The sequence below is a fragment of the Danio aesculapii genome, chromosome 16 (genome assembly GCF_903798145.1).
Source record: "Danio aesculapii chromosome 16, fDanAes4.1, whole genome shotgun sequence".
Lineage (NCBI taxonomy): Eukaryota > Metazoa > Chordata > Actinopteri > Cypriniformes > Danionidae > Danio > Danio aesculapii.
This window is the reverse complement of record NC_079450.1, coordinates 34,137,828-34,165,715: the sequence shown is the minus strand read 5'-3', so window position 1 is coordinate 34,165,715 and position 27,888 is coordinate 34,137,828. Positions and strand designations below refer to the sequence as shown.

General features: G+C 33.1%; 1 protein-coding gene across 2 annotated transcripts; it reads right to left on the bottom strand.

Moving 5' to 3' along the window:
• Positions 1 to 2,619: 2,619 nt before the first annotated feature.
• gnl1 (guanine nucleotide binding protein-like 1) lies at positions 2,620 to 24,007 on the bottom strand. 2 transcript variants are annotated; one of them, XM_056475641.1, is made up of 12 exons: positions 23,815 to 24,007; positions 20,355 to 20,508; positions 20,113 to 20,249; positions 18,162 to 18,313; positions 12,517 to 12,588; positions 12,056 to 12,248; positions 8,450 to 8,548; positions 8,189 to 8,371; positions 6,027 to 6,205; positions 5,755 to 5,929; positions 5,508 to 5,648; positions 2,620 to 4,667 (listed from the first exon to the last, which is right to left on the bottom strand). In XM_056475641.1, the coding sequence occupies exons 1-12, from the start codon at positions 23,885 to 23,887 to the stop codon at positions 4,417 to 4,419; spliced, it is 1,809 nt and encodes a 602-aa protein (XP_056331616.1). In that variant the 5' UTR covers positions 23,888 to 24,007; the 3' UTR covers positions 2,620 to 4,416. The 2 variants fall into 2 exon arrangements, with proteins under 2 accessions (XP_056331616.1, XP_056331617.1); XM_056475642.1 differs by lacking the exon at positions 23,815 to 24,007 and adding an exon at positions 23,382 to 23,592.
• Positions 24,008 to 27,888: the final 3,881 nt, after the last annotated feature.

The window sequence follows — 27,888 nt, the reverse complement described above, 5'->3', positions numbered from 1 at the left end:
AAGCAGCTAGTCTTTACCTTGATAACAGCTTATATAAACTGCGTTCTCTCAGACAAATGAGGTAAGCTGCTGTTTTTAAAGGGATAGCTCATAGAAAAATGTATTTCTTCTAAGCACAAAAGAAGATATTTTGAAGAACAGTTCTGAATCGGACTGCCATGGCAAAAAGAAAAAAAAAACTACCATCAACACATTTTTAAAAATGTTTAACCAAGTAAAGAAACTCGTAAGTTAGGAACAAGTGTAGGGTGAGTAATTGATGACACCTTTTAAATTTGGGGGTTAAGTATCCCTTTAAAATGTGTGTGATCTGTTCAGGATGTGCTACCTGCCGGGCATATTTTAAGGTTAAACGGTGGCAGCAAACATGGACACTCTCAGAGCTACACAGTGTAAATACTGTTAAAACACCCAGTCTGGGAAATAATAACTGAGATCCGGAATGTGCTGCCAGCATAATGTTAAGGTGGTGGTGTGAGGCTTTACCAAAGATGGTTCAACTTCTCATGCATTTATGTCATTTATTTACACAACAACAGTGTTTTTACAGCTTAAAATGAGCGAGTTTGTACAGATACATTGTGGCCTTTTTATTTTTACCCTTTAAGTTAAAAAATTACACATCGCCAAGTACTGGCCTGGCATCCATAATGGAGTGTTTTAGTCTGTTTGTATTCTTTTTTCCCCAGATCTGTGTGAACAGGAATTAATTTAAAATATTTTAGCATTTTAATATTTTCTACTAGTTTAGGGGTCACCAGGAAGGCAAAAATCATTGAAAAGCCAATTAGTCCAAAATCTAATATTTGGCCACTGCATAAAAACATTTTTTGCCGTCTTGTGTTAAAACTGGAATGAACTAATAAAACTTTCCTCGTGATCATATCTGGATTCTTAAAACAAGCTAAATGCAACGATCTGAAAACAAAAAAGGAATGTTCAAACATTACTAACATATTTATTCATTTTAAAATAATAAACTCTAAATTAGAGGTTTAAATATTTGTACTGAAAAACAAAAATAGTGAAGACGATTTTTTTAATGCTTTGATTTAAGTCTTTTTATGGCCTTATTGACCTTATTCTACAACGCGGAAGTTGGCTCGTTTTTGCGATTGTTTTAGGACTTCCGATTCAGTTGCCTATGGGAGAAATTACTAGAAATAATAAACGGCAGAAAACGATCAAATTACTCACTCTACAAACAAGTGTTTGCATGACTGTACATAAAAAGTTGAATAATATAATACGAAAAGATCAGTTTGCAACATCAAGCAGCAAAACGAGCTGTTTTTAACCTCTAAAAATGAATGGAAGTGAATGAGACCGGAAGTTTTGAGCCAAAAAAGATTCAAATGGCTGCGCCCACTCATACGCGGAGAATAAGGTGAATATTGTGGGAGGGTGAATGAAGGCCTGATAGGACCTGTAGAGAAGATGTTAATTTGCTATTTAATTAATATTGACATTCACACATTTCCCATTTAAATGTTACCTTCAAATTATGCACATTATATTTTCAATTACAATAAATTATTTTTATTTAGTGAATGTAAAGACATTGCACAAAGTTTTTGCTGTTTGTTCAAACTACTTATTTTAAATGAGCTAAAACAACACAATTTTTGAGATTTTTTTGTGACAACTTAATTGTTTTATGTTCAATCACCTTAAATTTGTAAAAAAAAAAAACAAAAAAAACTACTCCTTCCCTTCGGCCCTTGAAGCAGTGTGAAGGGGAAGGGATTCAAAATTTACCCCTAAGAAATGGGACAACACTGCAACACCTGCACAAGTCATCATGTTTCATCGCGATTTCTTGCTTCATATTAGAGCGACGATCGCAACTGCTGTAGTTATTCCAGTTGTGTTATTTTTTTATCTTCAGGAAATCACTGAAGGCAACGATATGTTATGATAATGATCTAATGTGGCAATAAGATCGTAACTGTACTGTGCATTTACACAGTGGCCATTTTCATCTATGTAAACACACGAAAACAACATTAACAGACACTAAAAAGGTCAATCCCAGCCACTAGACTATTCTGACAGGGTATTCGAGTGACAGAATGTTGTGGGACTGCGATACAGGAGTTATTATTAGGGATTATAGATCACGAAATTTAGCGGTTTTTATTTTAGGTTTTTTTTAAAGCATGATGGTAAATCACGAACACGGTTATGAATGTGTTAAAACATATGATTGTTTGTTGTAAAAATTTGTTATGATGACAAAAATACTAATTTGTGCAACTCCTGACTTCCGTGTGCAGCCATGCTACCGTTGTAGATGGTGTATTCTGGGAAATTCTCTTACCCCTTGGTTTCGAGTGTGGTCCTGAAAAATCTCTGTTTGAAGGGTATCTAGCCCCTTCCCCTTAGCCTTATGCCTTCAAGCTAAAGAGAAATGGGACACCCCTACCCCTTCACGTGAACGTGCAAAATGAGAGGTAATTGTAAGGGAAGGGCTTTGGGGTTAAAATTGGGATTGGGAATAAGTTAACCCAATTCCTTCATGTTGTCCCGACACAAATAGATTGCGTGGACCCCAGATTTTTCAGTGTAGTAGCTTTATTCTCTCATGCAAAAATACGACGACAAAGCATCAGGCGAACATTTTAGTTGTTGTCTTTTTTTATTGCCGAGGGCTGTTTCTGTCAATATAATAACATCCCAACAAAGAAAGAATGATCCGCACACAGTCACACCCACACAAACAAAAACCCAAAGCAAGGGCATGCAGGACTGAAAGCTGAAGAACAGGAAACCAGCACACCAAATCATCACCATTACCTGAGTCCTACAGGCAAAGTGCAAACCAAACTCTTCAAAACCAACCCACTCTCTAGCAAACGCACTCTTCAGTCCAAAAAGAACATCCCAAAATCTCAGAATGGCTTGTGTTAGTGTGCGTGTACAATGTGTGTAATACAATCTTGCTTTTTAACAACTGGAATGCTTGTATCAGGTTTTTTCCCTGATACCTCTTTAAAGGGTCAGTTCACCCAAAAATGAAATTGTTATTAATTATTCATGCTCATGACATTCCAATTCCCCAATATTCATCTTTGGAAAACAAATGAAGATATTTCAGATGAAACATGAAAGCCACCTTAACACCTATAGAAATCAAGGGTCTCGACATCTTTAAAGTCCAGAAAATAACCAAAAAATAAACATCCTCAAAACAGACCACATCCCTTCTGAAGGTCTAACAGAATATTATAAAGTTACAGGAACACTTTGTGAACACTTGTGAAAAATAACGACTTAACAGTTTCCTCTGCTTAGTGTCAGTATAGGGCACATGTCACACCCGGTTGCTCTGCTGATGTATACCTCGGATGAGCATGTGCTTTGTTTCAAACAAAGGAAGTTGCGTAAACATCAGGGGTACACATCAATGCACTGCACTAGTGAAAATGCCCCCTATACTGACACTGAGGAGAACAAACTATTGATAAAAGTCATTATTTTTGTTTTATGTGTGCACAGGAGTATTTGTGTAGCTTCATAATATTGAACCACTGAAAATGTATAGTCTATTTTGTTGACGTTGATATCCTTGCCGTCTATGGAGGATGAGAAAGCTAAGATCTTAATTTGTGTTGCCAAAATAAACGAAGCTCTCTGGGAATTGGAATGGCATGGGGCTGAGTAATTATTGACAGAATTTCATTCTGGGGTCAACTATCCCTTTAAACTTTGCATAGTCTAGAACATTTTGCGACAACTTTTCGCTCCCAACGCAACCCTAAACTTCCCCCTCACTTAACATCTGTATTTATGTTCTCAGAAAATAAAGTATTGAACAGTTAAAGACTGTTGGTTGCTGCCTCTTGCTTTAAAAAGTGCTTTGAGTGTCTGTAACTTCTTTTTAAGTCTCTCGTCTTCATACATGGCTGGTTTTGCCTTGCACATGAAGGTTTATTAGGTAAAATACAGTACATTCATGGGGGTAACTCACAGTTCGAAGTCAAATCGGTGGCGTTTGACCTCACCTGACCTTTGGGATCATGGCTGTTGAGACTGATTTGAAATCAGCGATTGTATTCATCAATGCTTGGTTTGCAAGACTGATTGTACAATCACTGATTGTAGGCTTTTCCTCTGCCTTCTCAGAAGGGGAAAAGCCTTCATGCAGGAGGTATAAAGGCATTTAGATCATTTTTTTGAAGGAAAAAGAATGAAAAGATGCAGAGAAGATACAGAGGCAACAAGAAGATGAAATAAAACACTATATCAACTATATACTTCAGCAAAAATAAGTGGAATATGTCATGTTTGGAGCAAGAAGTGTGTTGTTTAGATTCAAAACTTTATACAGTCGTTGGATTGACAGATTGCAGATTGAAATGAGAAGGTCGTAAAGAGAGAAAGCGGGAATGTATGAAGGTGGAGTGTTTTCATCCGTCACTCACACTCGTTCTCTCCAAGCACACTGAACATGTTTAGAGTGAGGCCCTTCCTGTCGGCCTTCACCGTCTCGTCTTCATCATCTCCGTCAGCATCCTCGTCATCGTCCGCGTCTCGATCGTTGTCCTCCTCCAGCTCTGAGCTCGACTCACCATCTTCTTCTTCTCTGTCACCGTACTCATCCTCACCTTCATTTCTTCCCTGCAGGGCGATGATCTCGGCCAGGTCTGGGTGTGATTCCCAAGCATCTGGAGAGATGTATATCGTGGTTAAATTTACTGCTATATCTGCTTCAGGTACTATTATATTGTGAGCACAGAATTAAAATTTTACAATTAATAAATGTAAATATTTAGCAAAGTTTGGTGGAGAGAAAAACATGTATATCGTGTTTCAGAACATTTTTTTCTCATGATTTGTAAAACAAATTGCACCATAATTGCACTGGTGCTTTAGTGTGGACAAATTCATACAGACAATTTTATAATATCATTCAGGGCTTGTAACGTCAGGGCAGTTTTCAAATATTGAAAGAACTTTTGATGCATTTCTGTCTTTTATTCACACAACAATGGCACTTTGGGAGCATAAAAATCTAAAAGCTGAAAATTTAAAGTGCAGATTTTTTTAAACATTAACTTAGAAACTAAATGAAAGTTTGTGTTGACATAATATACAGTAAGAAGTCAGAATTATTAGCCATCCTAAATAATTAGCCCCCCCTCCCCTGTATATATTTTTTAAATCATTTCTAATAACTGATTTATTGTATCTTTGCCATGATGAAAGTAAATAATATTTTACTAGATATTTATCAAAATACTAGCATTCAGCTGAAAATCCAATTTAAAGACTTAACTAGGTTAATTAGGTTAACTAGGCAGGATGGTAAGGCAAGGTGATTAGGGTGATTAGACAAGTCATTGTATAGTAATGGTTTGTTCTGAAGACAATAGAAAAAATTGCTTAAGGGGGCTAATAATTTTGACCTTAAAATAGTTTCAACAATTCAAAACTGCTTTTATTGTAGACATAACAAAACAAATAAAACATTCTCTAGAAGAAACTACAGTAGTTTGAATTCTGACCTTTACTCTGACTATATCCAGGTGGTCGCAGACATAAGCACAGCCGTCCATCAATGGCTAAACGCAAAAGACTGTTGGCTGCTCGATAGACATCATTGCGGGCTGCTTTAGCCGTCTTATACCCTCTTCTCTCAGCCCAGGCTAAAAAACATGAAACAAATGTAAAACAGATGTTATGACTGACAAACCACTAACAACACAACTCCCTTTAGTCTAATGATTAAATATGAGCTGAAAGATGCCACACCTTCACACACGTCCCATGCCGTCCAGTCCTGTGTGCTAGGGTCGTGTAGAGTTTTGGGATTGGGGTCAGGATGTGTCAGCTTCAACACAGACAGATAGTTGGTCCGTTCGCACAGGTGTCCGACTGAACTGTAAGGCTCCTGCAGCTGAGATACTGGATATATACCAGCCAGGACCTGTTTTGAAGATCAATCACACCCACACACACACATGTAAGCAAACACACAGACTGGATGATTTAATTGTGGTAAAGATGGAGTATCGTGTTTTTACCTGTAGTTGCTTGTCCACCCGCGAAGGGAAGACAAGCCCGGGACAATCACACAGTTTGACAGTGGGAGTGAGGTAGTATGTTTGGAAATATTTCGTGTGGCCTGGGGTTCGAGACACGCTTACAACTTTCCTGCCAACCAGACTGTTCAGCACTGAGGATTTGCCCACGTTAGGAAAACCTGGAGAAAGACCATATATGAATTTCTAAGACTCGATATGAATTTTGACCCATTGAATGAATATACATTTAAACACACTTAGAAGTCACTTGTGTGTTTCAAAGGTTACTATATATATATATATATATATATATATATATATATATATATATATATATATATATATATATCCAGGTGAAATTCCTTATTAAATGAGAAAAAAGAAGAACTTGATTTGGTTAATTAGGAATTGATTTTGATTAATTAAATAGATTTTGGGGAAATTTGATTGTTTAATTGCTGTTTGTCATACCAGTGAGAAGAAATGCTGTAGTGAGGGGAGGGGGCATTAATATTTTTAAATAAAAAAATAGGGCATTTGTTCTTTAAAAACTTTGATGTGACAGGACAGAATCAGCCGAATGGTTTCTAAAAGTGTTCAGACAAATACTGTGTGCTCATATTCAACTAAATGCAGTCAAATTGATTGGGCAGCATTTCATAATAAAGATGGAAAATGACCCAAAACATATAACCAAATCAACCCAGCTTTTTAAAGCAAAAAAAGTGGAATATTCTTGAATGGCCAAGTCAGTCACCTGAACCTAACCCAATTGAGCATGCATTTCACTTATTGAAGACTAAACACACAAACAAACAAACAGCAACAAAGCCGCTGCAGTAAAGGCCTGGCAGAGCATTAAAATCTGGTGATATCTAAGAGCTCAAGACTTCAGGCTGTCATTGTCAGCAAAGGGTTTTTAACCAAAATATGAGAAATTTTATTTATGTTATTTATATTAGACATTTTATTATTAGTTATTTAATTTGTCTAACTACTTTTGAGCCCTTGAAAAAAAAGAGATTGTGTTAAATAAATGCTTTAGTTTTTCACATTTTGATGCAATCATTTTGTTCAACCCACTGAAAGTAATAAAGAAATATTTAATAAATAAATATTTAACATTTTTTTACATTTAATAAACGCTGCCTTGATGAACAGAATCATTTATAAAAATATATTATTATTAATGTTAATAGTAATAAAAGCAATAATGACTGGAGTAATAATTTCATTTGAAACTACATACAATAAGTAATAAATAAATATTTAATAAATAAGCATTTAAAAAAAAACTTTTTTCATTTAATAAACGCCGCTTTGATGAACAGAATCACAAAAAAAAAAAAAAAAAAGAAAAAAAAAAACCCAACCCCAAACTTGACTGGTAGTGTGTGTGTGTGTGTGTGTGTGTGTGTGTGTGTGTGTGTGTACATATGTATGTATGTATGTATGTATGTATGTGTGTACATACATATACACACACATACATACATACATATACATATATATATATATATATATATATATATATATATATATATATATATATATATATATATATATATATATATATATATATATATATATATATATACATATATATATATACATACATATATACACATATATATATATACATACATATACATACATATATATATATACATACATATACATATATATATATATAATATATATATATATATATATATATATATATATATATATATATATATATATATATATATATATATATATATATACACATATACATACATACATACATACATATATATATATATATATATATATATATAACTGTTATATTATATATATATATAAACAGTCAATAAAACAAATTACATTTACAAAACAGTAAATATATTAAATATTAAGTAAAGTGTTATATTTATGTCATACATAATGTTCCATTTTCTTTTGGTATAACAGATAACATTTCTAAACCTAGAGGGATTTGACAGACGTTGGCAAAACACAAAAAATAATCACAATTATTAAGTATTTTGTGTCTGTTTAGTCATCAAAATTATTCTTTAAATCATAGTAATAAAAAACAATATTCGTTACTTTCTCAGAAAAGCCTTTTTGCCTTTCTCCGATTCCATGGTAACATTAACCTAGAAGCAACAGGCTTTTACCTATGCATCCCAATGTTAGCACTCCATCTTTATAAAGTTCTTGCGTGGGGCTGTTCATCTCCATAGCGATGTCACTATGATGCTCCATCAATACAGACTCAGATCCATCATCAGCCCGGTCCCCTTCTGTTCCCACGGCAACTGCATCCCTCTGGATCTTCTTCTCCCAGCTGCTCAGATCCACTGAAACAACGATCAAAATCATCATCATAACTCTGTGTCCCGGTGCTCATTTAGTTATCAATCAGGAAGTCATCTAACCTCTTCCTGCTGTGATCTCCTGACACACTCTCATGATATGAATCGGCCCTCCAGCATGATTCCATCCGGCTTTCTTCCTCATTCTCCTCTTCTGGAGAACTGCAGAACAGAAACATCAAGTTACAAACAAAGAATATAAACAAGATATTCTGCAATAACTAAAATAATTAATTTAACACATATTGACTTTTGATTAGGGCTGCAATGCATAATATATCGTTTCAGCATCGATATTGCGATGAGTGAATATGCAGTACTCATATCGCACAATAATGTTGAGTTGGGATTATAATTAACCAGGAAACAGTTTAGATTAGGGCTGCACAATATATCATTTGAGCATCAATTTCGCAATGTATCCGTCAGCAATAGTCGCAAGATAGGCAATGTTGAGTTAGGATTATCGATGACCAGGAACCACAAGTAAAAACACATGAGATTTGTGGAGTCACTACTGAATTTGTGCATAATAGAGTGAAAGTTAATTATCTACGTGTGTTTTTTAAGGCCTGTGAGCATTTTAAGAGTTTAAAGCACTTCATTAGTGCATAATGAAGTTTAATAAAGATTACTTTTGTTATTTTGCAATGTTATTTTACATTTGCTTATTCCATTTCTGTACACAAATACTGTTAGACTCTAAACAGAAAACTATAAAGTATGTGTTTATTTCACTGTAATATTTGCTCCATTGTGTTTATGACTGTACTTTAACTAACTGTATTTAACTATAGCTGTACTTTATTATATGTATCTACAAAATCATCCCAGTCAATCTAGAGTTTATTATATGGCTTAGCAAATAGAGCTATTTAGGTAATCTGGTGAAACTGTATTCATATCGCAATATATATTGCTTGAAGTTTCTGCCAACCCGACTCTACATCATAACTTTTCAATCCAGATGGATGGGGCAACCATTACTGCATCCAAAATGGTAAAAAGCCTTGGAGTAACGATTGATGACCAACTAAACTTCTGACCACATTTCTAGAACTGCTCGATCTTGCAGATTCGCACTCTATAACATCAGAAAGGTCCCACCCTTCATATCTGAACATGCAGCTCAACTCATTGTTCAAGCTCTTGTTCTCTCCAAACTGGATTATTACAACTCTCTACTAGCCAGGCTTCCAGCTAATTCTATCAAACCTCTTCGAGTGGTCTTTGATGAACCCAAAAGAGCACATGTCACTCCGCTACTCACCCATTTGCACTGGCTGCCAGTTGCTGCTCGCATCAAATTCAAAGCTCTGATGTTTGCTTACAAAGCGACCTCTGGCTTTGCTCCTTCTTATCTGCTCTCACTTCTGCAGATTTATGTGCCCTCCAGAAACGTGTGTTCAGTGAATGAACGTCGCCTCTTGGTTCCATCCCTAAGAGGGAAGAAATCACTTTCCCGAACTCTCACATTCAATCTGCCCAGTTGGTGGAATGAACTCCCTAACTACATCAGAACAGAACAGAACAGTCTCTTGCTGTCTTCAAGAAACGACTAAAAACACAACTATTGAGTCTCCACTTTCCTTCCTAATCTGTAATTGCCTCTCTGGCTATACCACTAACTGTACTCTCTCTCAAAAAAAACATTACTAATGCTTTGCTTCTTAGACTTTACACACCTGAAACTTGTCTATATCACTTATTCACTGCTGCTCTTATAGTTGTGTAAATTGCTTCCTTGTCCTCATTTGTAAGTCGCTTTGGATAAAAGCGCCTGCTAAATGACTAAATGTAAATTTATATATTGCAGAGAAAAAAATAATCCCAATGTCAAATTTTTCCATTATTGTGCAGCCCTCGTTCAGAACACAAGCAAAATTGAACCCTAAGAGTGAAAGAATTTATTTTGAAGGTGTGTGACTGTACAAGCCGTCATTGGTTAATTTAAACCATTTGGGTAGAAAAAAAGATAAAATGTGTTGCTTTAACAACGATTAATAGTATTAATATAACAACGAAGACTAGACGGTGTTATTTTACATTTGATCGCATTGTGTGATTACATCACTTTTTATTTTACCTTAATACTTTTAGAATATCCAGAAAACCGCGAAGCACTGTCTATTTCATTTGTATATTTGTTCTATTGAATTCATTTATGCTTGTCATTTGTGTACTATTTTGATAATAAACACACTCCCTATGCACTCCCTACAGAATTTTCACAACTAATGTAAAATTATGAATTCTTTCCAAATAATTATTTAAATCATCTTGTAAAATTACAATATTATTGAAATATATATATATAGCAGAAAAACATAATATTGCAATGTCATTTTTCCCCCAATACTGAGCAGCCCTATTTTTGATCATTTTATACTTCCATAATTCCCTGATGCCATTCATTCATTTTCCTTCAGTTTAGTCCCTGCTTTTTCAAAGGTCGACACAGCGGAATGAATCGTCAACTACTCTGGCATACGTTTTATGCAGCGGATGCCCTATTCCTCAATGTTTTCAACATTAAATAAAAGACTGTATGGATAAGATTTACAGGTTTCAAAAAGTCAAAAATAAGCAATATGTTAATTTAATCTGTGAAAATGTTTATCTAAAGTTAGAGCAGATATATCTAATGTATTCACGTGATTCATTCATTATACTTATGTATCTGTTGATTTTTATCATATATGTGGATGAGGCCTGTATTTGGAAAAACTGTCATTGACTACATTTACATGGACATCAGTGGTCAAATTATTTGCCTTAATCTGAATTAGGCAATAATATGATTAAGGTGTTTACATGAGTTGCTTTTAGAATGCTCCTTTAATGATCCGGTTTTACATGTTATAGCTCATAACTTAATTAACATCATTGCCACGCTATCCACATTTCTTCCAAGTTTCATGAAATTTCAGGTGTTTCATTCCTAATTTGTTGACTTTAACTGCAGTTTGGCACTTTCACTTTCATTCAGGAACATTTCATGCATGCCCCCATGACAAACGAGATATTGGATGCAAGTATGAACTGCTGGAAGAGTGGAGTTTTAATGGAATGTGATACCGCACGCGGTATAAGAAATAAAGTCTCCGCATTTCACGATGTGGGTGTCTGTGGTCCTTAACTGACTTGGTAGGTGCAGAGAATACTGTCAAACAGCTGTGAGTGTATGAAATATCCTGTCACAAAATGCGGTGAAAATCCTACACGACGGTAATAGTTTAATTGCGGTGTTTACATGTCTGTACTGCATTAAAATTGGCATACTCCACATGTCTTAATTCGATTTCTGTTTAGTTCGATTATGACTTCAATCACATTAAATTAATAATAAATAAATAAAAAAATCACTGTTTACATGGTAGACTCTTAATCAGAGTATTGTCTTAAACATATTAAAACTGTATTATTGTTGTCCATATAAACGTACTCAATGATGCTATAGAAATACTGGAAGAAAATCCTAAAAACTGAATTAGGGATGGGATGTTCATTAAAGTGTTTTAAAAAGACACACTTACATTAATAAAATGCAAAAATTTGTCAATCGGCCATAATAAAAAAATAATTTAAAAAAAATCAAGATGGGTGTCTCTCTAATTTGACTTATGTCACATTACAAATAGAGCAGTGATAGTGGAAAAGCTCTCTTACGAGTGCTGTAGGGCTGTCCCGGGTGCGAGGTGAAGCAGACACAGTGCAGGTGGGGAAACTGTTTCGTCAGATAGTGTTTCCATGCCAAAACCAGCGGGGCAGGGCACAAGTCAGCTTTATTGAGCACCAGGATTATGTGCTTCTTCAGCTCCCCAGTGATGTTATGATACAGAGCAGGAGGAAACTGCAGCACCTACACACAGTGAACATCTTTAATTCTGCTGAACAGCACTAAACTAGATTTCATATCATCTTTCTTTTGCTCAAAAAACACAACAACACTATGGTGCTGTTTTCTGAGATCAATTGTAATGCAATCTCTGGCCCCACCTAGTGGAAACTTTGTTAGTCGGTTTTGCATAATTTGAGAATCTCACATTTAGTGTACCGGCTATGCAATTTTGATGATCTTTTCAAAACTGCTAAAAGTTTCAACAGGCATTAAGAGTCACAACACTCACTGGGTGTCTGATATCCACTATGAGCAGAATGACATCAGACATCTCCATTACTCTCCACAGCTGCCTCCATGTCTGAGCGAGAGAAAGAGAGTCAGTTAGAGAGCAGTTAAGAAAACATGAAGCAGTTTATTAATAGTTGTTATTATCTATTCAGACTCGGTAATGATCCCTTAAATCTGTTATTCACATTCTTTAGATTAGCCAACCTGTCTGTAATTCTTTGGCCTGCTTTAGGTAAAATAATTTAACAACTTGAGAGGTTTTTGGCTCTGGCGCTTTATGGTCTCGTTTTGCCGCATTAATCAAAAACCTTCTGGAAATGGATAAAACAACGAATTCTCTGTGAAGTAATATGCGCAGAGAAATTGTTCAGTTCTGTTTATTTGTAACATCTAGCTGGAAGTTTAAAAGTAGTTAGAAACAAACAGGGGGTTCTGCATTTTTTAACGAAGGTTAATGCAAAATGTATTTTAAATATCTAGTCAATCTAAAAATTTAAGACTTTTTTTGTAAAGATCAACAATCAGGGTCAAAAGGGCATTTATTGTTTAAATTTATTGTATGTTATTGAGACTGTCACTTTATCATAATTATTTTTACAAGACAATACTGTTTTACATTATACTGTATTTACACTATATACAGGTTTACATAATACTGTAATTATTTACACAATATAGTTTTACATTACACTGTAATTTTTTACACTATATACTGTTTTACATTATACTGTAATTATTTACACTATATACTGTTTTACATTACACTGTAATTTTTACACTATATAGTGTTTTGCGTTATACTGTAATTATTTACACTATATAGTGTTTTACATTACACTGTAATTTTTACACTATATAGTGTTTTGCATTATACTGTAATTATTTACCCTATATAGTGTTTTACATTACACTGTAATTTTTACACTATATAGTGGTTTGCATTACACTGTAATTTTTTACACTATATAGTGTTTTGCATTATACTGTAATTATTTACACTATATACTGTTTTACATTACACTGTAATTTTTTACACTATATACTGTTTTGCATTATACTGTAATTATTTACACTATATACTGTTTTACATTACACTGTAATTTTTACACTATATAGTGTTTTACATTATACTGTAATTTTTACACTATATACTGTTTTGCATTATACTGTTATTATTTACACAATATAGTTTTACATTACACTGTAATTTTTTACACTATATAGTGTTTTACATTATACTGTAATTTTTTGCACTATATACTGTTTTGCATTACACTGTAATTTTTTACACTATATAGTGTTTTGCATTATACTGTAATTATTTACACTATATACCGTTTTACATTACACTGTAATTTTTACACTATATAGTGTTTTACATTATACTGTAATTTTTTACACTATATAGTGTTTTACATTATACTGTAATTTTTTACACTATATAGTGTTTTCCATTATACTGTAATTATTTACACAATATAGTTTTACATTACACTGTAATTTTTTACACTATATAGTGTTTTACATTATACTGTAATTTTTACACTATATAGTGTTTTGCATTACACTGTAATTTTTTACACTATATAGTGTTTTGCATTATACTGTAATTTTTTACACTATATAGTGTTTTGCATTATACTGTAATTTTTACACTATATAGTGTTTTACATTATACTGTAATTTTTTACACTATATAGTGTTTTGCATTATACTGTAATTATTTACACAATATAGTTTTACATTACACTGTATTTTTTTACACTATATAGTGTTTTACATTATACTGTAATTTTTGCACTATATACTGTTTTGCATTACACTGTAATTTTTTACACTATATAGTGTTTTGCATTATACTGTAATTATTTACACTATATACTGTTTTACATTACACTGTAATTTTTACACTATATAGTGTTTTACATTATACTGTAATTTTTTACACTATATAGTGTTTTACATTATACTGTAATTTTTTACACTATATAGTGTTTTGCATTATACTGTAATTATTTACACAATATAGTTTTACATTACACTGTAATTTTTTACACTATATAGTGTTTTACATTATACTGTAATTTTTTGCACTACATACTGTTTTGCATTACACTGTAATTTTTTACACTATATAGTGTTTTGCATTATACTGTAATTATTTACACTATATACTGTTTTACATTACACTGTAATTTTTACACTATATAGTGTTTTACATTATACTGTAATTATTTACACAATATAGTTTTACATTACACTGTAATTTTTTACACTATACAGTGTTTTACATTTTACTGTAATTTTTTACACTATATACTGTTTTGCATTACACTGTAATTTTTTACACTATATAGTGTTTTGCATTATACTGTAATTATTTACACTATATACTGTTTTACATTACACTGTAACTTTTACACTATATAGTGTTTTACATTATACTGTAATTTTTACACTATATAGTGTTTTGCATTATACTGTAATTATTTACACTATATACTGTTTTACATTACTCTGTAATTTTTTACACTATATAGTGTTTTACATTATACTGTAATTATTTACACAATATAGTTTTACATTACACTGTAATTTTTTACACTATATAGTGTTTTACATTTTACTGTAATTTTTTACACTATATACTGTTTTACATTACACTGTAATTTTTTACACTATATACTGTTTTACATTATACTGTAATTATTTACACTATATACTGTTTTACATTACTCTGTAATTTTTTACACTATATAGTGTTTACATTATACTGTAATTTTTACACTATATAGTGTTTTGCATTATACTGTAATTATTTACACAATATAGTTTTACATTACACTGTAATTATTTACACTATATACAGGTTTACATTATACTGTAATTTTTTACACTATATAGTGTTTTACATTATACTGTAATTATTTACACTATATAGTTTTACATTACACTGTAATTTTTTACACTATATAGTTTTGCATTATACTGTAATTATTTACACAATATAGTTTTACATTACACTGTAATTTTTTACACTATATACTGTTTTACATTACACTGTAATTTTTTACACTATATACTTTTTTACATTACACTGTAATTATTTACACTATATACTGTTTTACATTACTCTGTAATTTTTTACACTATATAGTGTTTTACATTATACTGTAATTATTTACACAATATAGTGTTTTGCATTATACTGTAATTATTTACACTATATACTGTTTACATTACACTGTAATTTTACACTATATAGTGTTTTACATTATACTGTAATTTTTTACACTATATAGTGTTTTGCATTATACTGTAATTATTTACACAATATAGTTTTACATTACACTGTAATTATTTACACTATATACAGGTTTACATTATACTGTAATTTTTTACACTATATAGTGTTTTGCATTATACTGTAATTATTTACACTATATACTGTTTTACATTACTCTGTAATTTTTTACACTATATAGTGTTTTACATTATACTGTAATTATTTACACAATATAGTTTTACATTATACTGTAATTTTTTACACTTTATAGTGTTTTTACATTTTTACTGTAATTTTTTACACTATATACTGTTTTACATTACACTGTATTTTTTTACACTATATACTGTTTTACATTATACTGTAATTATTTACACTATATACTGTTTTACATTACTCTGTAATTTTTTACACTATATAGTGTTTTACATTATACTGTAATTATTTACACAATATAGTGTTTTGCATTATACTGTAATTATTTACACTATATACTGTTTTACATTACACTGTAATTTTTACACTATATAGTGTTTTACATTATACTGTAATTTTTTACACTATATAGTGTTTTGCATTATACTGTAATTATTTACACAATATAGTTTTACATTACACTGTAATTATTTACACTATATACAGGTTTACATTATACTGTAATTTTTTACACTATATAGTGTTTTACATTATACTGTAATTATTTACACAATATAGTTTTACATTACACTGTAATTATTTACACTATATACAGGTTAACATTATACTGTAATTTTTTACACTATATAGTGTTTACATTATACTGTAATTATTTACACTATATACAGTTTTACATTATACTGTAATTTTTTACACTATATACAGTTTTACATTATACTGTAATTATTTACACAATATAGTTTTACATTACACTGTAATTTTTTACACTATATAGTTTTGCATTATACTGTAATTATTTACACAATATAGTTTACATTACACTGTAATTTTTTACACTATATAGTGTTTTACATTATACTGTAATTATTTACACTATATAGTTTTACATTACACTGTAATTTTTTACACTATATACTGTTTTACATTACACTGTAATTTTTTACACTATATACTGTTTTACATTACACTGTAATTATTTACACTATATACTGTTTTACATTACTCTGTAATTTTTTACACTATATAGTGTTTTACATTATACTGTAATTTTTTACACTATATAGTGTTTTGCATTATACTGTAATTATTTACACAATATAGTGTTTTGCATTATACTGTAATTATTTACACTATATACTGTTTTACATTACACTGTAATTTTTACACTATATAGTGTTTTACATTATACTGTAATTTTTTACACTATATAGTGTTTTGCATTATACTGTAATTATTTACACAATATAGTTTTACATTACACTGTAATTATTTACACTATATACAGGTTTACATTATACTGTAATTTTTTACACTATATAGTGTTTTGCATTATACTGTAATTATTTACACTATATAGTGTTTTGCATTATACTGTAATTATTTACACTATATAGTGTTTTACATTATACTGTAATTATTTACACTATATAGTGTTTTACATTATACTGTAATTTTTTACACTATATAGTGTTTTGCATTATACTGTAATTATTTACACTATATAGTGTTTTACATTATACTGTAATTATTTACACTATATAGTGTTTTACATTATACTGTAATTTTTACACTATATAGTGTTTTGCATTATACTGTAATTATTTACACTATATAGTGTTTTACATTATACTGTAATTTTTTACACTATATAGTGTTTTACATTATACTGTAATTATTTACACTATATACTGTTTTACAGTATATTGTAATTTTTTACACTATACAGTTTTACATTATACTTTAATTTTTGCACTATATACTGTTTTACATTATACTGTAAACACTACACTTTATGAACAATAAACACCACAACTTTATGAAATAATTTTTTTTTTTTAGAGTTGAAAGTTTTAAAGACCCACAGAAACCCTGCAGTTTGTTTGTGAAAATTATCTACATAATATTGTTGTGCTTTTAGTTTTGTAATTGTAATGTTGTTTTAGTCTTCTACATTTAAACTTGCATTTCATAGCATTTCATGCATCACAAGACTGGAGAAGGGCAACAGCTCATAAACAAGTGAATTCAAACATTTAACAGAGTTTGTGCCTCCAGCATTGTCTGGCCAAACAGATGCTCAAGAGCAATAAAAAAGCCATTTCATTACAGCTATTCGCTCAGCAGCAATCAAATGGTTATTGATAAAAAATATTTCTCCAAGTATTCCGGAGTTGTGTATTTGCTGAACGAACATGCTTTACCTCCAGATTGTGCTCAAAGTGGCTGAGGGTCCCGGGGGGGTTTTTGGAGTGAAGAGCCTCCAGATACTCCAGAAATGACTTCTCCTCTTTCCGTAGTAACTCTTCTCTCTGCATGCTGTAATTCCATGAGGGCCGCCGGGGGAAATTAAGCCCTGAGATTAGGCAAAGTGAAAGTGAAATGAAGAGATAACAACGTGGACCAAAACCAGTATCAAAGTAACAGCGTCCGTCATAATATACAAATTCTTTCTAGGATTTTTCAGAGACATGGTCTCACATACATTTTAGGTACAAAAATCTGGGGACAAATTAATACTATTTAATCAGCAAGCACGCATTATATTGATATAACGTGAAAATTAAGAAATGTTATTAAATAAATGCTATTTTAGTTGTATTTCAAATATATGTATTTCAAATATATATATAATATAAGAATGGTTTCCACGAAAATACTAAGCAGCAACTGTTTTCAACACTAATAAAATGATTGAACACCAAACATTGGAGGATCATGTGACATTGCACATTTTTGGCTCTAGATTAAATTGAATTTAATGTGGACCACAAAATGGGATGTATATATTTACTAATCATGTAGTGAATACTGATATCTGAATCTTTAAAAACACATAATGGTTTAATGCTAAAACCTCTAAATTCATTTATTACACTGTACTCTATATTACAATGCTGTGATACAGGGTCCAACTCTTAACTATATATAAAACCAGAATATACCACACCAGAATATATACAGTATATACCTGTACATACACTTGTCAATTTGCATTCACTACTTACTGTTTTTAAAATATATTTATTATCTGTTTTTTGTCAGGTCTCTGTAATTCTGTTTCACTGTAGAAGATGTCACAAAACAAATTCCTTGTATGTGTGAACATACCTGGCAATAAAGCTCTTTCTGATTCTGTTGTCAAATTACCTAAATTTCAGTGACTAAAAAGCTGACTTTCCATGAGCTATAATGATCGTAAAAATAAGCCGCTGTTGTGGTTTGCATATTGAAATTAGTTTATCCTGAATATCATATTGCAAAACTTGAATAGCCTCTTTGAGAACAAAAGAATGTACCTCAGATTCTGAAAAAGATCTGAGTTTCTTACTGTTTGCATGGTTTCATGTAAAGTGCTCCCCCTGTTGTATTTCCCAGCTCAATAGTAGTTTTACAAACTACTTTTTAAATTTTTAGTCTTCGAAGAGGTCATTTTGAAGCCAAAGCTAGTAAAATTTCTATTATCCTGAAATGCCAGCATTAGTTAACAGGTCTGGGGACTGCAATTGACTTAAGTGACTGCCAGTTGATGAGCATGAAAGTAATACAATGGTGATTAAACAAATAGCTGACCTTTCATGACTTGGATAAATAAAAAAAAGTGTAAAAACTCCTCCGAATTTTGTTGTCACGAATAGACCTTTTGAAATTGCTTGATAAACCACAAATTTAGGCAGGAAATTCGGAGATGTCTAAATTTCCTTTTAAATTAACTACTGATTTAATTTTTTGTGTACATTTTATTTTTTATTAGATAATTAATTTGCCACTAAATTAAAAAAACAATAGTATTAGCAAGGAATTTTTTATATTGGTGATTTAATGGACACATTTTAAAAACTTTGTAAACTTTTATAGTATCTAAAAAATATTCCAATCATTATAAAAAAGATGATATATATATATATATATATATCATAAAAAATTGAACAATAAAATACATTTACAGGTATCTCCTTTTACCATTTACAGTGAAAGGATTCAAACAGAGGTCATCGACTCATATTTTTGACAGTCACAATATGCCCTTTACTTTTTAATACAGATGCTGCAACATTTAATGGTGTAACATGCAGGAGAATTTTGGCAAGTTTTAGCAAACAATTCAAAAATGAAAGCTTATCATCATAACCATATTGGTCCCAGAATGAATACCTTTCTCCTCAGGATAGATCTGATTTATATCCATCTCAAGCTCCTTTTCTACCACCGGCTTAAGGATTTTCTCCCTTGCTGCTTTCTTCCTCTTCTCCACATCCTCCTTGCTCTCTTTCTCAAAGTGCAGCCGGAATCTGCGAAACAAGCCATTATGAGATGAACAGGACGATACAGGCCTCTGCCAAATTATCTCATGTTTTATGAATGAGACAAGACTGGACTGACCCGTCCCGGCTCACCTGTTGGGGTCATATCTGCCGTCTCTGGTGCCAGGCTGATGGTTGATCCTCCTGATGTCTGTCGTCTCGCTGTCTGATGTATCCGACTGTCTTTCTCTGCCAGGTCCTCTCTCCACGCTGGCATTTCGGCTGCTGTGACTCGACCCGGTTTCTCCTGCACACACATAAACAGAAACTTTAACTTTAAAGAGCGAGGGCTTATCTTGAAGACTTTGAAAGCAAAGCAGCATCAGTCTTTTTGTTTGTGACAATACTTCAATTGGAATGGCTCCATTAAAATTGCATTTGCAAGCTCATGTCAATAAGCAGAGATAGTTCCCCCAAAGGGAAAGTTCACCCAAAAATGAAAATCTGCGGTTCATTTTAACTGAGGTCAGTCAAGATACAAGTTACTTTTCATTTATACAGCAGAACACTAAAGAGATGTTTAGATTAAATTATTATTAAATTACTATCATTATTACGTTTAAATCACAGACTCAATAAACAGTCCTGAATGTTCTGGTGCAAACTCAAATGTAAAATGTAGTGCTCAATTGTATATCATAATGGTACCAGTTAAACCAACATGCATAATCGTGAACAGCAGGATTGACTTTTTAAAACACTGATTTTCGATGTTGGACTTATGTCATTATGTTACAAGAAACTTGTGCTTAATATTGTCATACAATTTCTTGCTGATGCTGTGGATTGAAGGTAATAACACTGTGAATAATATTTAGCTTCTTGCACAGACCAGTTGTTTGACTTCATAAAACTTCATTGCATTGTCATGAGCCAAAGGTATTAATCATGTAATTCCTGTTATTGTTTTTATTTACTTTTTAAAGTGTAGGTAAATGTCGACTTGCATTTTATAAATCACCACAATTACGGCTAAAAATCTACTTTATAGGTCACCTATTTTACCCTTTTTTCAAGATTTAAGATAAGTGTTTTGTGTCTCCAGTGTGTCTAAAGTTTCAGCTCAAAACACCCATCAGATTTTTATTATACCTTTCAGAATATTAGAATTTTCTGCTCTGAACACAATGTAGCTTTTTTGTGGCCTGTGCCTTTAATGCTGGTTCCCGCATGTCTGTCAGAGTATGCCTCAATCTCCGCCTCGGCTGCGTCAGATAAAAAGCACAGTGACAGACATGAAGGAAGCAGATCTGAAGAAACATTTTTGAGAAATACTACTAATAATACTTTCCCAATGATTATTTAATGTATTTGTTGTGGAGTTAATTCAAGCCTTTCTGCAACAATAAGTCACACACTATGTCGTTACAAAGTTCACGCACACACACAGCGACACACTTTTGCATGCCAAATGTGACAGGATAAACATTAATATCCACTGCTGTATGGATGGACATCCGCTATGTTAATGTACAAAATTTAACATACCAGGATTGAAGCATCTTCTTTTATAGGTGTACTGACATACAGCTGTGGTGATAATGTAAGGACAGTAAAATCGTTGTAATTCATTACAAACATGCACTGTTTTAAAAACGTTTTAAACTTGTAAAACTCATTCTTGATCACATTTGATGATGATTGATGATCACAGAGAGCTCAACAGATCTTTTAATCCCAGCTACTCTGTGCACAGCCTGTCTTGTTGATATGATTATACACTTTACTAAGGAGACAGGTGGCTGTCAATCAATTTGATGGGTGGGGAAACAGCACACCTACGTCACGTTGCGGTCAACCTCAAAATGGGAGGGATTTGGATCCTACTTTAACGTCATAAAATTAAAAAAAAAGACTTGTTGTCTTTATATTACCCCAGTATGACTGTGGACACACTATACCTACACATAGTTCTGTCCAAACACCTTACAAACGATTATTTTAATTATAGGTGCCCTTTAACAGTGGCAGAGCAAACACATATAATAAAAGAAATCAAATATAAAAAGTAAACAGTGAATAATAATGTATGTACATGTATATTACTAGTGACCAGGATTACAAGTTTTTCCTATTAAGGGACCAAAAAATACATGAATACTGGATTGAGGGTTGTGGGCCAAATACATACCAAACTGTATTACAATAAATATGCCAAGGGGAATTTCTTAAAAATATTGCTTTAAATCATATTAACTAACGCAGTATCATGTTCAACGTACTGAACTCAATACAGTAAAAACATAAACAATCCCACTTATAACACAATGGAGTTCAATGCAGAATACACTAGTAAAGCTACTCCTGCCTTCACCTTGATTTGCTCGCAGATGACTTATACATTGTCCTCTATCTATATTTCAGGTGGCTTTTTTTGTAGCTCAGCAATAAAACAAAGAAACAAAAGGTTACCTTACATTCAAAATGATGATCTCTGTCAAAGGCATTTGCCCAAACCACCTCCCCATCATTCTCCCTCTCTATTCAGATGGGATGGAAGGCCAAATCAAAGGTTATCATGGGCCAACTTTGGGCATTGAATGTGCAGCTATATTGAAATGTAAACTAAATATGTGTGTTACATAGATAAGTGAATATGGGTATTGCATAAATACATAAATATGTATAGTACATAAATAGTGTTACTGCACTTATTCTACACTCTAAAATGAGAGTTAGCTGTGACAAGTTGCAAAATTACTGATGTAGTCAAAAGAATGTCTGAAAAGGACCACAAAATGAAAGTATTAACCCTCATTTGTTTGTCTTATGACCATTACACTCTTTCTGTGGAAAAAACCCATGCTGCTTCTACTGTAATAATCATGTAATACTCGTATGTCATTATAATTAGTATGCCAATAATATTAGACTGATGACGACACATAATATTAACTTCAATGCCACTTCACGACTTAATCAGCTGCAGCTATTTTAAGTAGGTTTTCTGTGTACTAGACCCCAATACTTAGGCAGTTAATTCAGCCTGCTTTAGCATGTATTGATCGCTTTGTTATTGTGTTACGTAACTTCACGCTGAGTCTGCGCACTTACATACCGCATAACACAAGCGCCAACAACAGCAAAACACAAGCCGCTCAAAATGCGTTGAATAATCACCATCATCAGGCCTTTCAGCGTCATTTCGCAGTTGACAGATTAAAACGGAAATCTGGTCCATAAAGACAAATAACCGTTCGGGCGCGTGACACTCGAGCTGTCAGGAGCAGAGCTGTTTATACTGTACACAACCTCCATAATAAGCGCAATGTGATGCATTTATGCTGTTATTATGGATTAAATTCAGCGTCTTCTTTCGTTTCCAAGTCAGACATAAATTTGACAGCAGTAGGGTGTCAAGTTTGGTCACACGCATCCACAAAAACTTAGCAAGCAAAGTAGTTAGAGCAGCGTAGTTGATCGGCGACTGATCTAACATGGAGGGGACACGGTCACATTACTGCACACTGAAATATAAATCATAAAACAAAGAGTCACGTGGCTGGCGTAGAGGGTCTGCGAGAGCGCTAACTCAGCTAAGCTAGTTACCCACCTCTCTTTCTCTCGCGTTTCACCTGGAGCTGCTTCTTTTTCTGTTTGTTACTGAAAGGCTTTCTGCGCGGCATGGTCGCATGAATCAAAAGAAGAGGGAGGAAATAAGGCTCGAGGACGTATCCTCTGTTGTTCGCTCAATATTTACATTCGTGAAGTTTCTCCGCTACTCGCGTGGACTTTTCTGTGGCGCCGCCCACTGATGGGGTGGACGCTACCATTATGAACTTCACACATCCAACACTAGGCGTCACAAATACATCTCACGTTGACTCTCTCCCGCTGTTTTATGATGTTCTTGTGCCTTTGTTGACTTTATGCGACGATTGTTCACAAAAGTAAAACAACAAAAACCAAAATAGTAATTTTGACCCCCATATTTTTGAGTAGGAGTGTGGCACAGTCTACCGAAGAATTCAAACTGAATGCTGGAAACGGTATCACTCTGTGGTTATGAAAGTAACTTTGGAAAGTAATGTATTACAATGTTGAATTACTTTCCAAAAAGTAACAAGTTACGTTACATAGTTACTTTGTATGGTAAGTAATGTGTTACGTTACTATTCAGATACTTTTTGTTACCTGAGGCTTGATTTATTCTCTTTTAGAATTTGCATTTTATTTTTAATAAAGGAGCTCTGTGATTAGCAAAAAGCACTGTATACCCGTCATTTACATTTTAAATAAACACATAAAAAATTATAATTTAGGAAAACATCTTCTGAGAGCTTTGAAAGTTTAAAGCAATTTGTTAGCTACTTTTGTACTTTTTGTCTTATTAGTGAACTAAAATCACTTTTCATTAAGACAATCCCCTTTTCTTCCATGTGTTCAAAATAATGAGAATAGTCTGGAAGATACATCATCTAGACGCTCTAGGGCGCATCGTCACTGATGTATCCTGGGGTCACTGGGTGTTTCGGGTCTTCAACATTAGACACACTCGCCCAGGTGACACAGTTGAGGTTGACCAGACCCCAGCTTGTGTCCCAGTACCCATCACCGACAGATCAGCCCTCTTTATCCATAGCCATCTTGTGACTTTCTCTGCAGCAGCACAAACAGACTTTGCCCTCTTCTTAGCTGCTACTGCTAGACCTAGTTGGTTGAAGACTTTATAGAGCAGGGATTCTCAACCTTTTTTACTTCAGGGCCCACCTCCTTCGAAAATTTTTTGAAGGCCCACGTCTTACATTTTTTCTCAAACTGTCTAGAGAATATATATATATATATATATATATATATATATATATATATATATATATATATATATATATATATATATATATATATATATATATATATATATATGTGTATGTATTTTCATTTTTTATTTTATTTTCAGTTGTTTATGTGGGCCCCAACATTTTGTTTGTCGATGTTTAACATGTTTAATCGCAATGCTTATACTGAATCCGCTTGGGTTTGCCCATGAGGCATTTAAAACCATGGTAGAACCATGTTTTTTGTTAACAGTTTTGAATCATCACGTTATAATGTAAAAAACTGTCTAAGTGCACATACTTCCCAGGTTGGCCCCACAAGGGCAATCCCAGGTGGGAATTCCAGACACCTACTTGTGACCCTCATAAGCAACCTATATGGGGGTTTTGTTTGTCCATGTCTAAAATGTTTAATTGCGATGCTTATACTCAATCTGCTTGGGTTTGCCCATGAAACATCTAAAACCATAGTAGAACCATGTTTTTTGTTAACAGGTTTGAATTATCATGTAATAATGTATACAACTGTCTAAGTGCAAATACTTCCCAGGTGGGCCCCACATCCACCTGGGTTTGCCCATGTGGGAATTTCAGACACCTACTTGTGACTCTCAAGCAACCTATATGGGGGTTTTGTTTGTCCATGTCTAACATGTTTAATTGCGTTGCTTATACTGAATCGCTTGGGTTTGCCCACGAGGCATCTAAAACCATGGTAGAACCATGTTTTTTGTAAACCGTTTTGAATTATCACGTAATAATGTATAAAACTGTCTAAGTGCACATAATTCAGATAAAATATATAATGGCTACACACTGTATATAGGCTATATTTATATAGACATAACATTTATTTCTATATTTACTGTTAAAGCATGTTGTATTGTCTTCTTTTAAAGTGTGTTACACACCATTGAGAATATTGAGCTGTTTACTAAATTAAAATCACAAAAAGAATCTACATCACAATTTCAGAAAAATCACAATTAGATTTTACCCTCCTTGGACAGCCCTATTATAAATGCATAATTTTTTATTACAAAAAAAGAGTCAAGAAAAATAATGTGTATGTGGCATAATGTGCCGCTGTATTTGAGCATCTATATATTGACAGTCTATGGCAGGGGTCACCAAACTTGTTCCTGGAGGGCCGGTGTCCTGCAGATTTTAGCTCCAACTCTAATCAAACACACCTGAACAAGCTAATCAAGGTCTTACTAGGTATACTTGAAACATCCAGGCAGGTGTTTTGAGGCAAGTTGGAGCTAAACCCTGGAGGGACACAGGACCGAGATTGGTGACCCCTGGTCTATGGAGTGAATGCCCTGCAAACCCTCCCATCTCACAGTGGGTCTTCCAGCCCCCTTCCCGGCACTTCTCTACTTGCTCCTCATACTTTGAGCATTTCCTCTCATTTGCCTCTTCCATCCACTCTTCCCAGGTGAGTTTCCATTTCCATTGCAGAAATCGAAGGTTCTGCCATCTTCATTTCTGTCTGTTCCCACGGGGAGCAAATTCTCTCATTGAGTGCAGAATTCAACATGACTACATTCATTTTAATTTAGCAATTTATTTTTTAAATGCAAATCAAATTAAAAAGTCACATTACATTAAAAAAAAACTTAAATACAATTACTTAATTTTTTTAAAGTAATGCATTACTTTACTCGTTACTTAGAAAAGTAATATTATTATGTAATTTGCATTACTTGTAATGCGTTACCCCCAACACTGATCACCATATTTTTGTTTACTTAAAAATGTTATTCACACATACGTTAAAGTATAATTTAATCTAAAATACATGTATATTAATAAAGGTAAATGTACAGTTAGGTCCATAAATAACTAACTAAAACTAAATAAACTAACATTTTTGACTCTATACACTAACACAGTGGACTTAAAATAAAACAAATAAGATGTTCTTTAACTGCAGACTGTCAGCTTTAATTTGAGGGTTTTTACATCCAAATTAGGTGAACGGTGTAGAAATTACAACAGTTTGCATATGTCCCTCCCACTTGTTAAGGGTCCAAAAGTAATACAAAATAATAAATCATAAATCAAACTTTCATTTTTTAATGCTTGATTGCAAATCCTTTGCAGGTAATTACAACCTGAAGTCTGGAATGCATAGACATCACCAAACGCTGGGTTTCATTCCTAGTGATGCTCTCCAGGCCTCTGGTCTTGGGGCATTTTTCCTTCAGTTTTGTCCTCAGGAAATGAAATGCATGGATTCAGGTCAGGTGGTTGACTTGGCCATTGGATAAGATTCCACTTCTTTCCCTTCAAAAACTCTTTGGCTGCTTTTGCAGTATGCTCTGGGTCATTCTTCACCTGCACTGTGAAGCACTGTCTAATGAGTTCTGAAGCATTTGGCTGAATATGAGCATAAAATATTGCATGAAACACTTCAGAATTCATCCTGCTGCTTTTGTCAGCAGTTACATCATCAATAAATACAAGAGAACAAGTTCCATTGACAGCCATACATGCCCACGCCATGACACTACTACTACCATGCTTCATTGCTTAGGATCATGAGCAGTTCTTTTCCTTCTCTATACTCTTCTCTTTCCATCACTCTTGTACAAGTTGATCTTGGTCTCATCTGTCCATAGGATGTTGTTTCAGCACGGGGAAGGCTTTTTTAGAACTCTAATCTGCCCTTCCTGTTTTTGAGGCTCACCAATGGTTTACATCTTGTGGTGAACACTCTGTATTCACTCTGGTGCAGTTTTCTCTTGATTGTTGACTCCGACACACATTCTGGAGAGTGTTATTGATCTGGCCAACTGTTGTGAAGGGTGTTTTCTTCACCAGGGAAAGAATTCTTCGATCGTCCA

Bases quoted from the DNA above. Each gene is read 5' to 3' on its own strand.
- gnl1 (XM_056475641.1), bottom strand. From the start codon at position 23,887: ATGCCGCGCAGAAAGCCTTTCAGTAACAAACAGAAAAAGAAGCAGCTC. The intron at 20,509-23,814 runs GTGGGTAACTAG...ATGTGTGTGCAG, and splicing joins GAAACGCGAGAGAAAGAGAG to GAGAAACCGGGTCGAGTCAC. The intron at 5,649-5,754 runs GTGTGGCATCTT...CATGTTTTTTAG, and splicing joins GGCATGGGACGTGTGTGAAG to CCTGGGCTGAGAGAAGAGGG.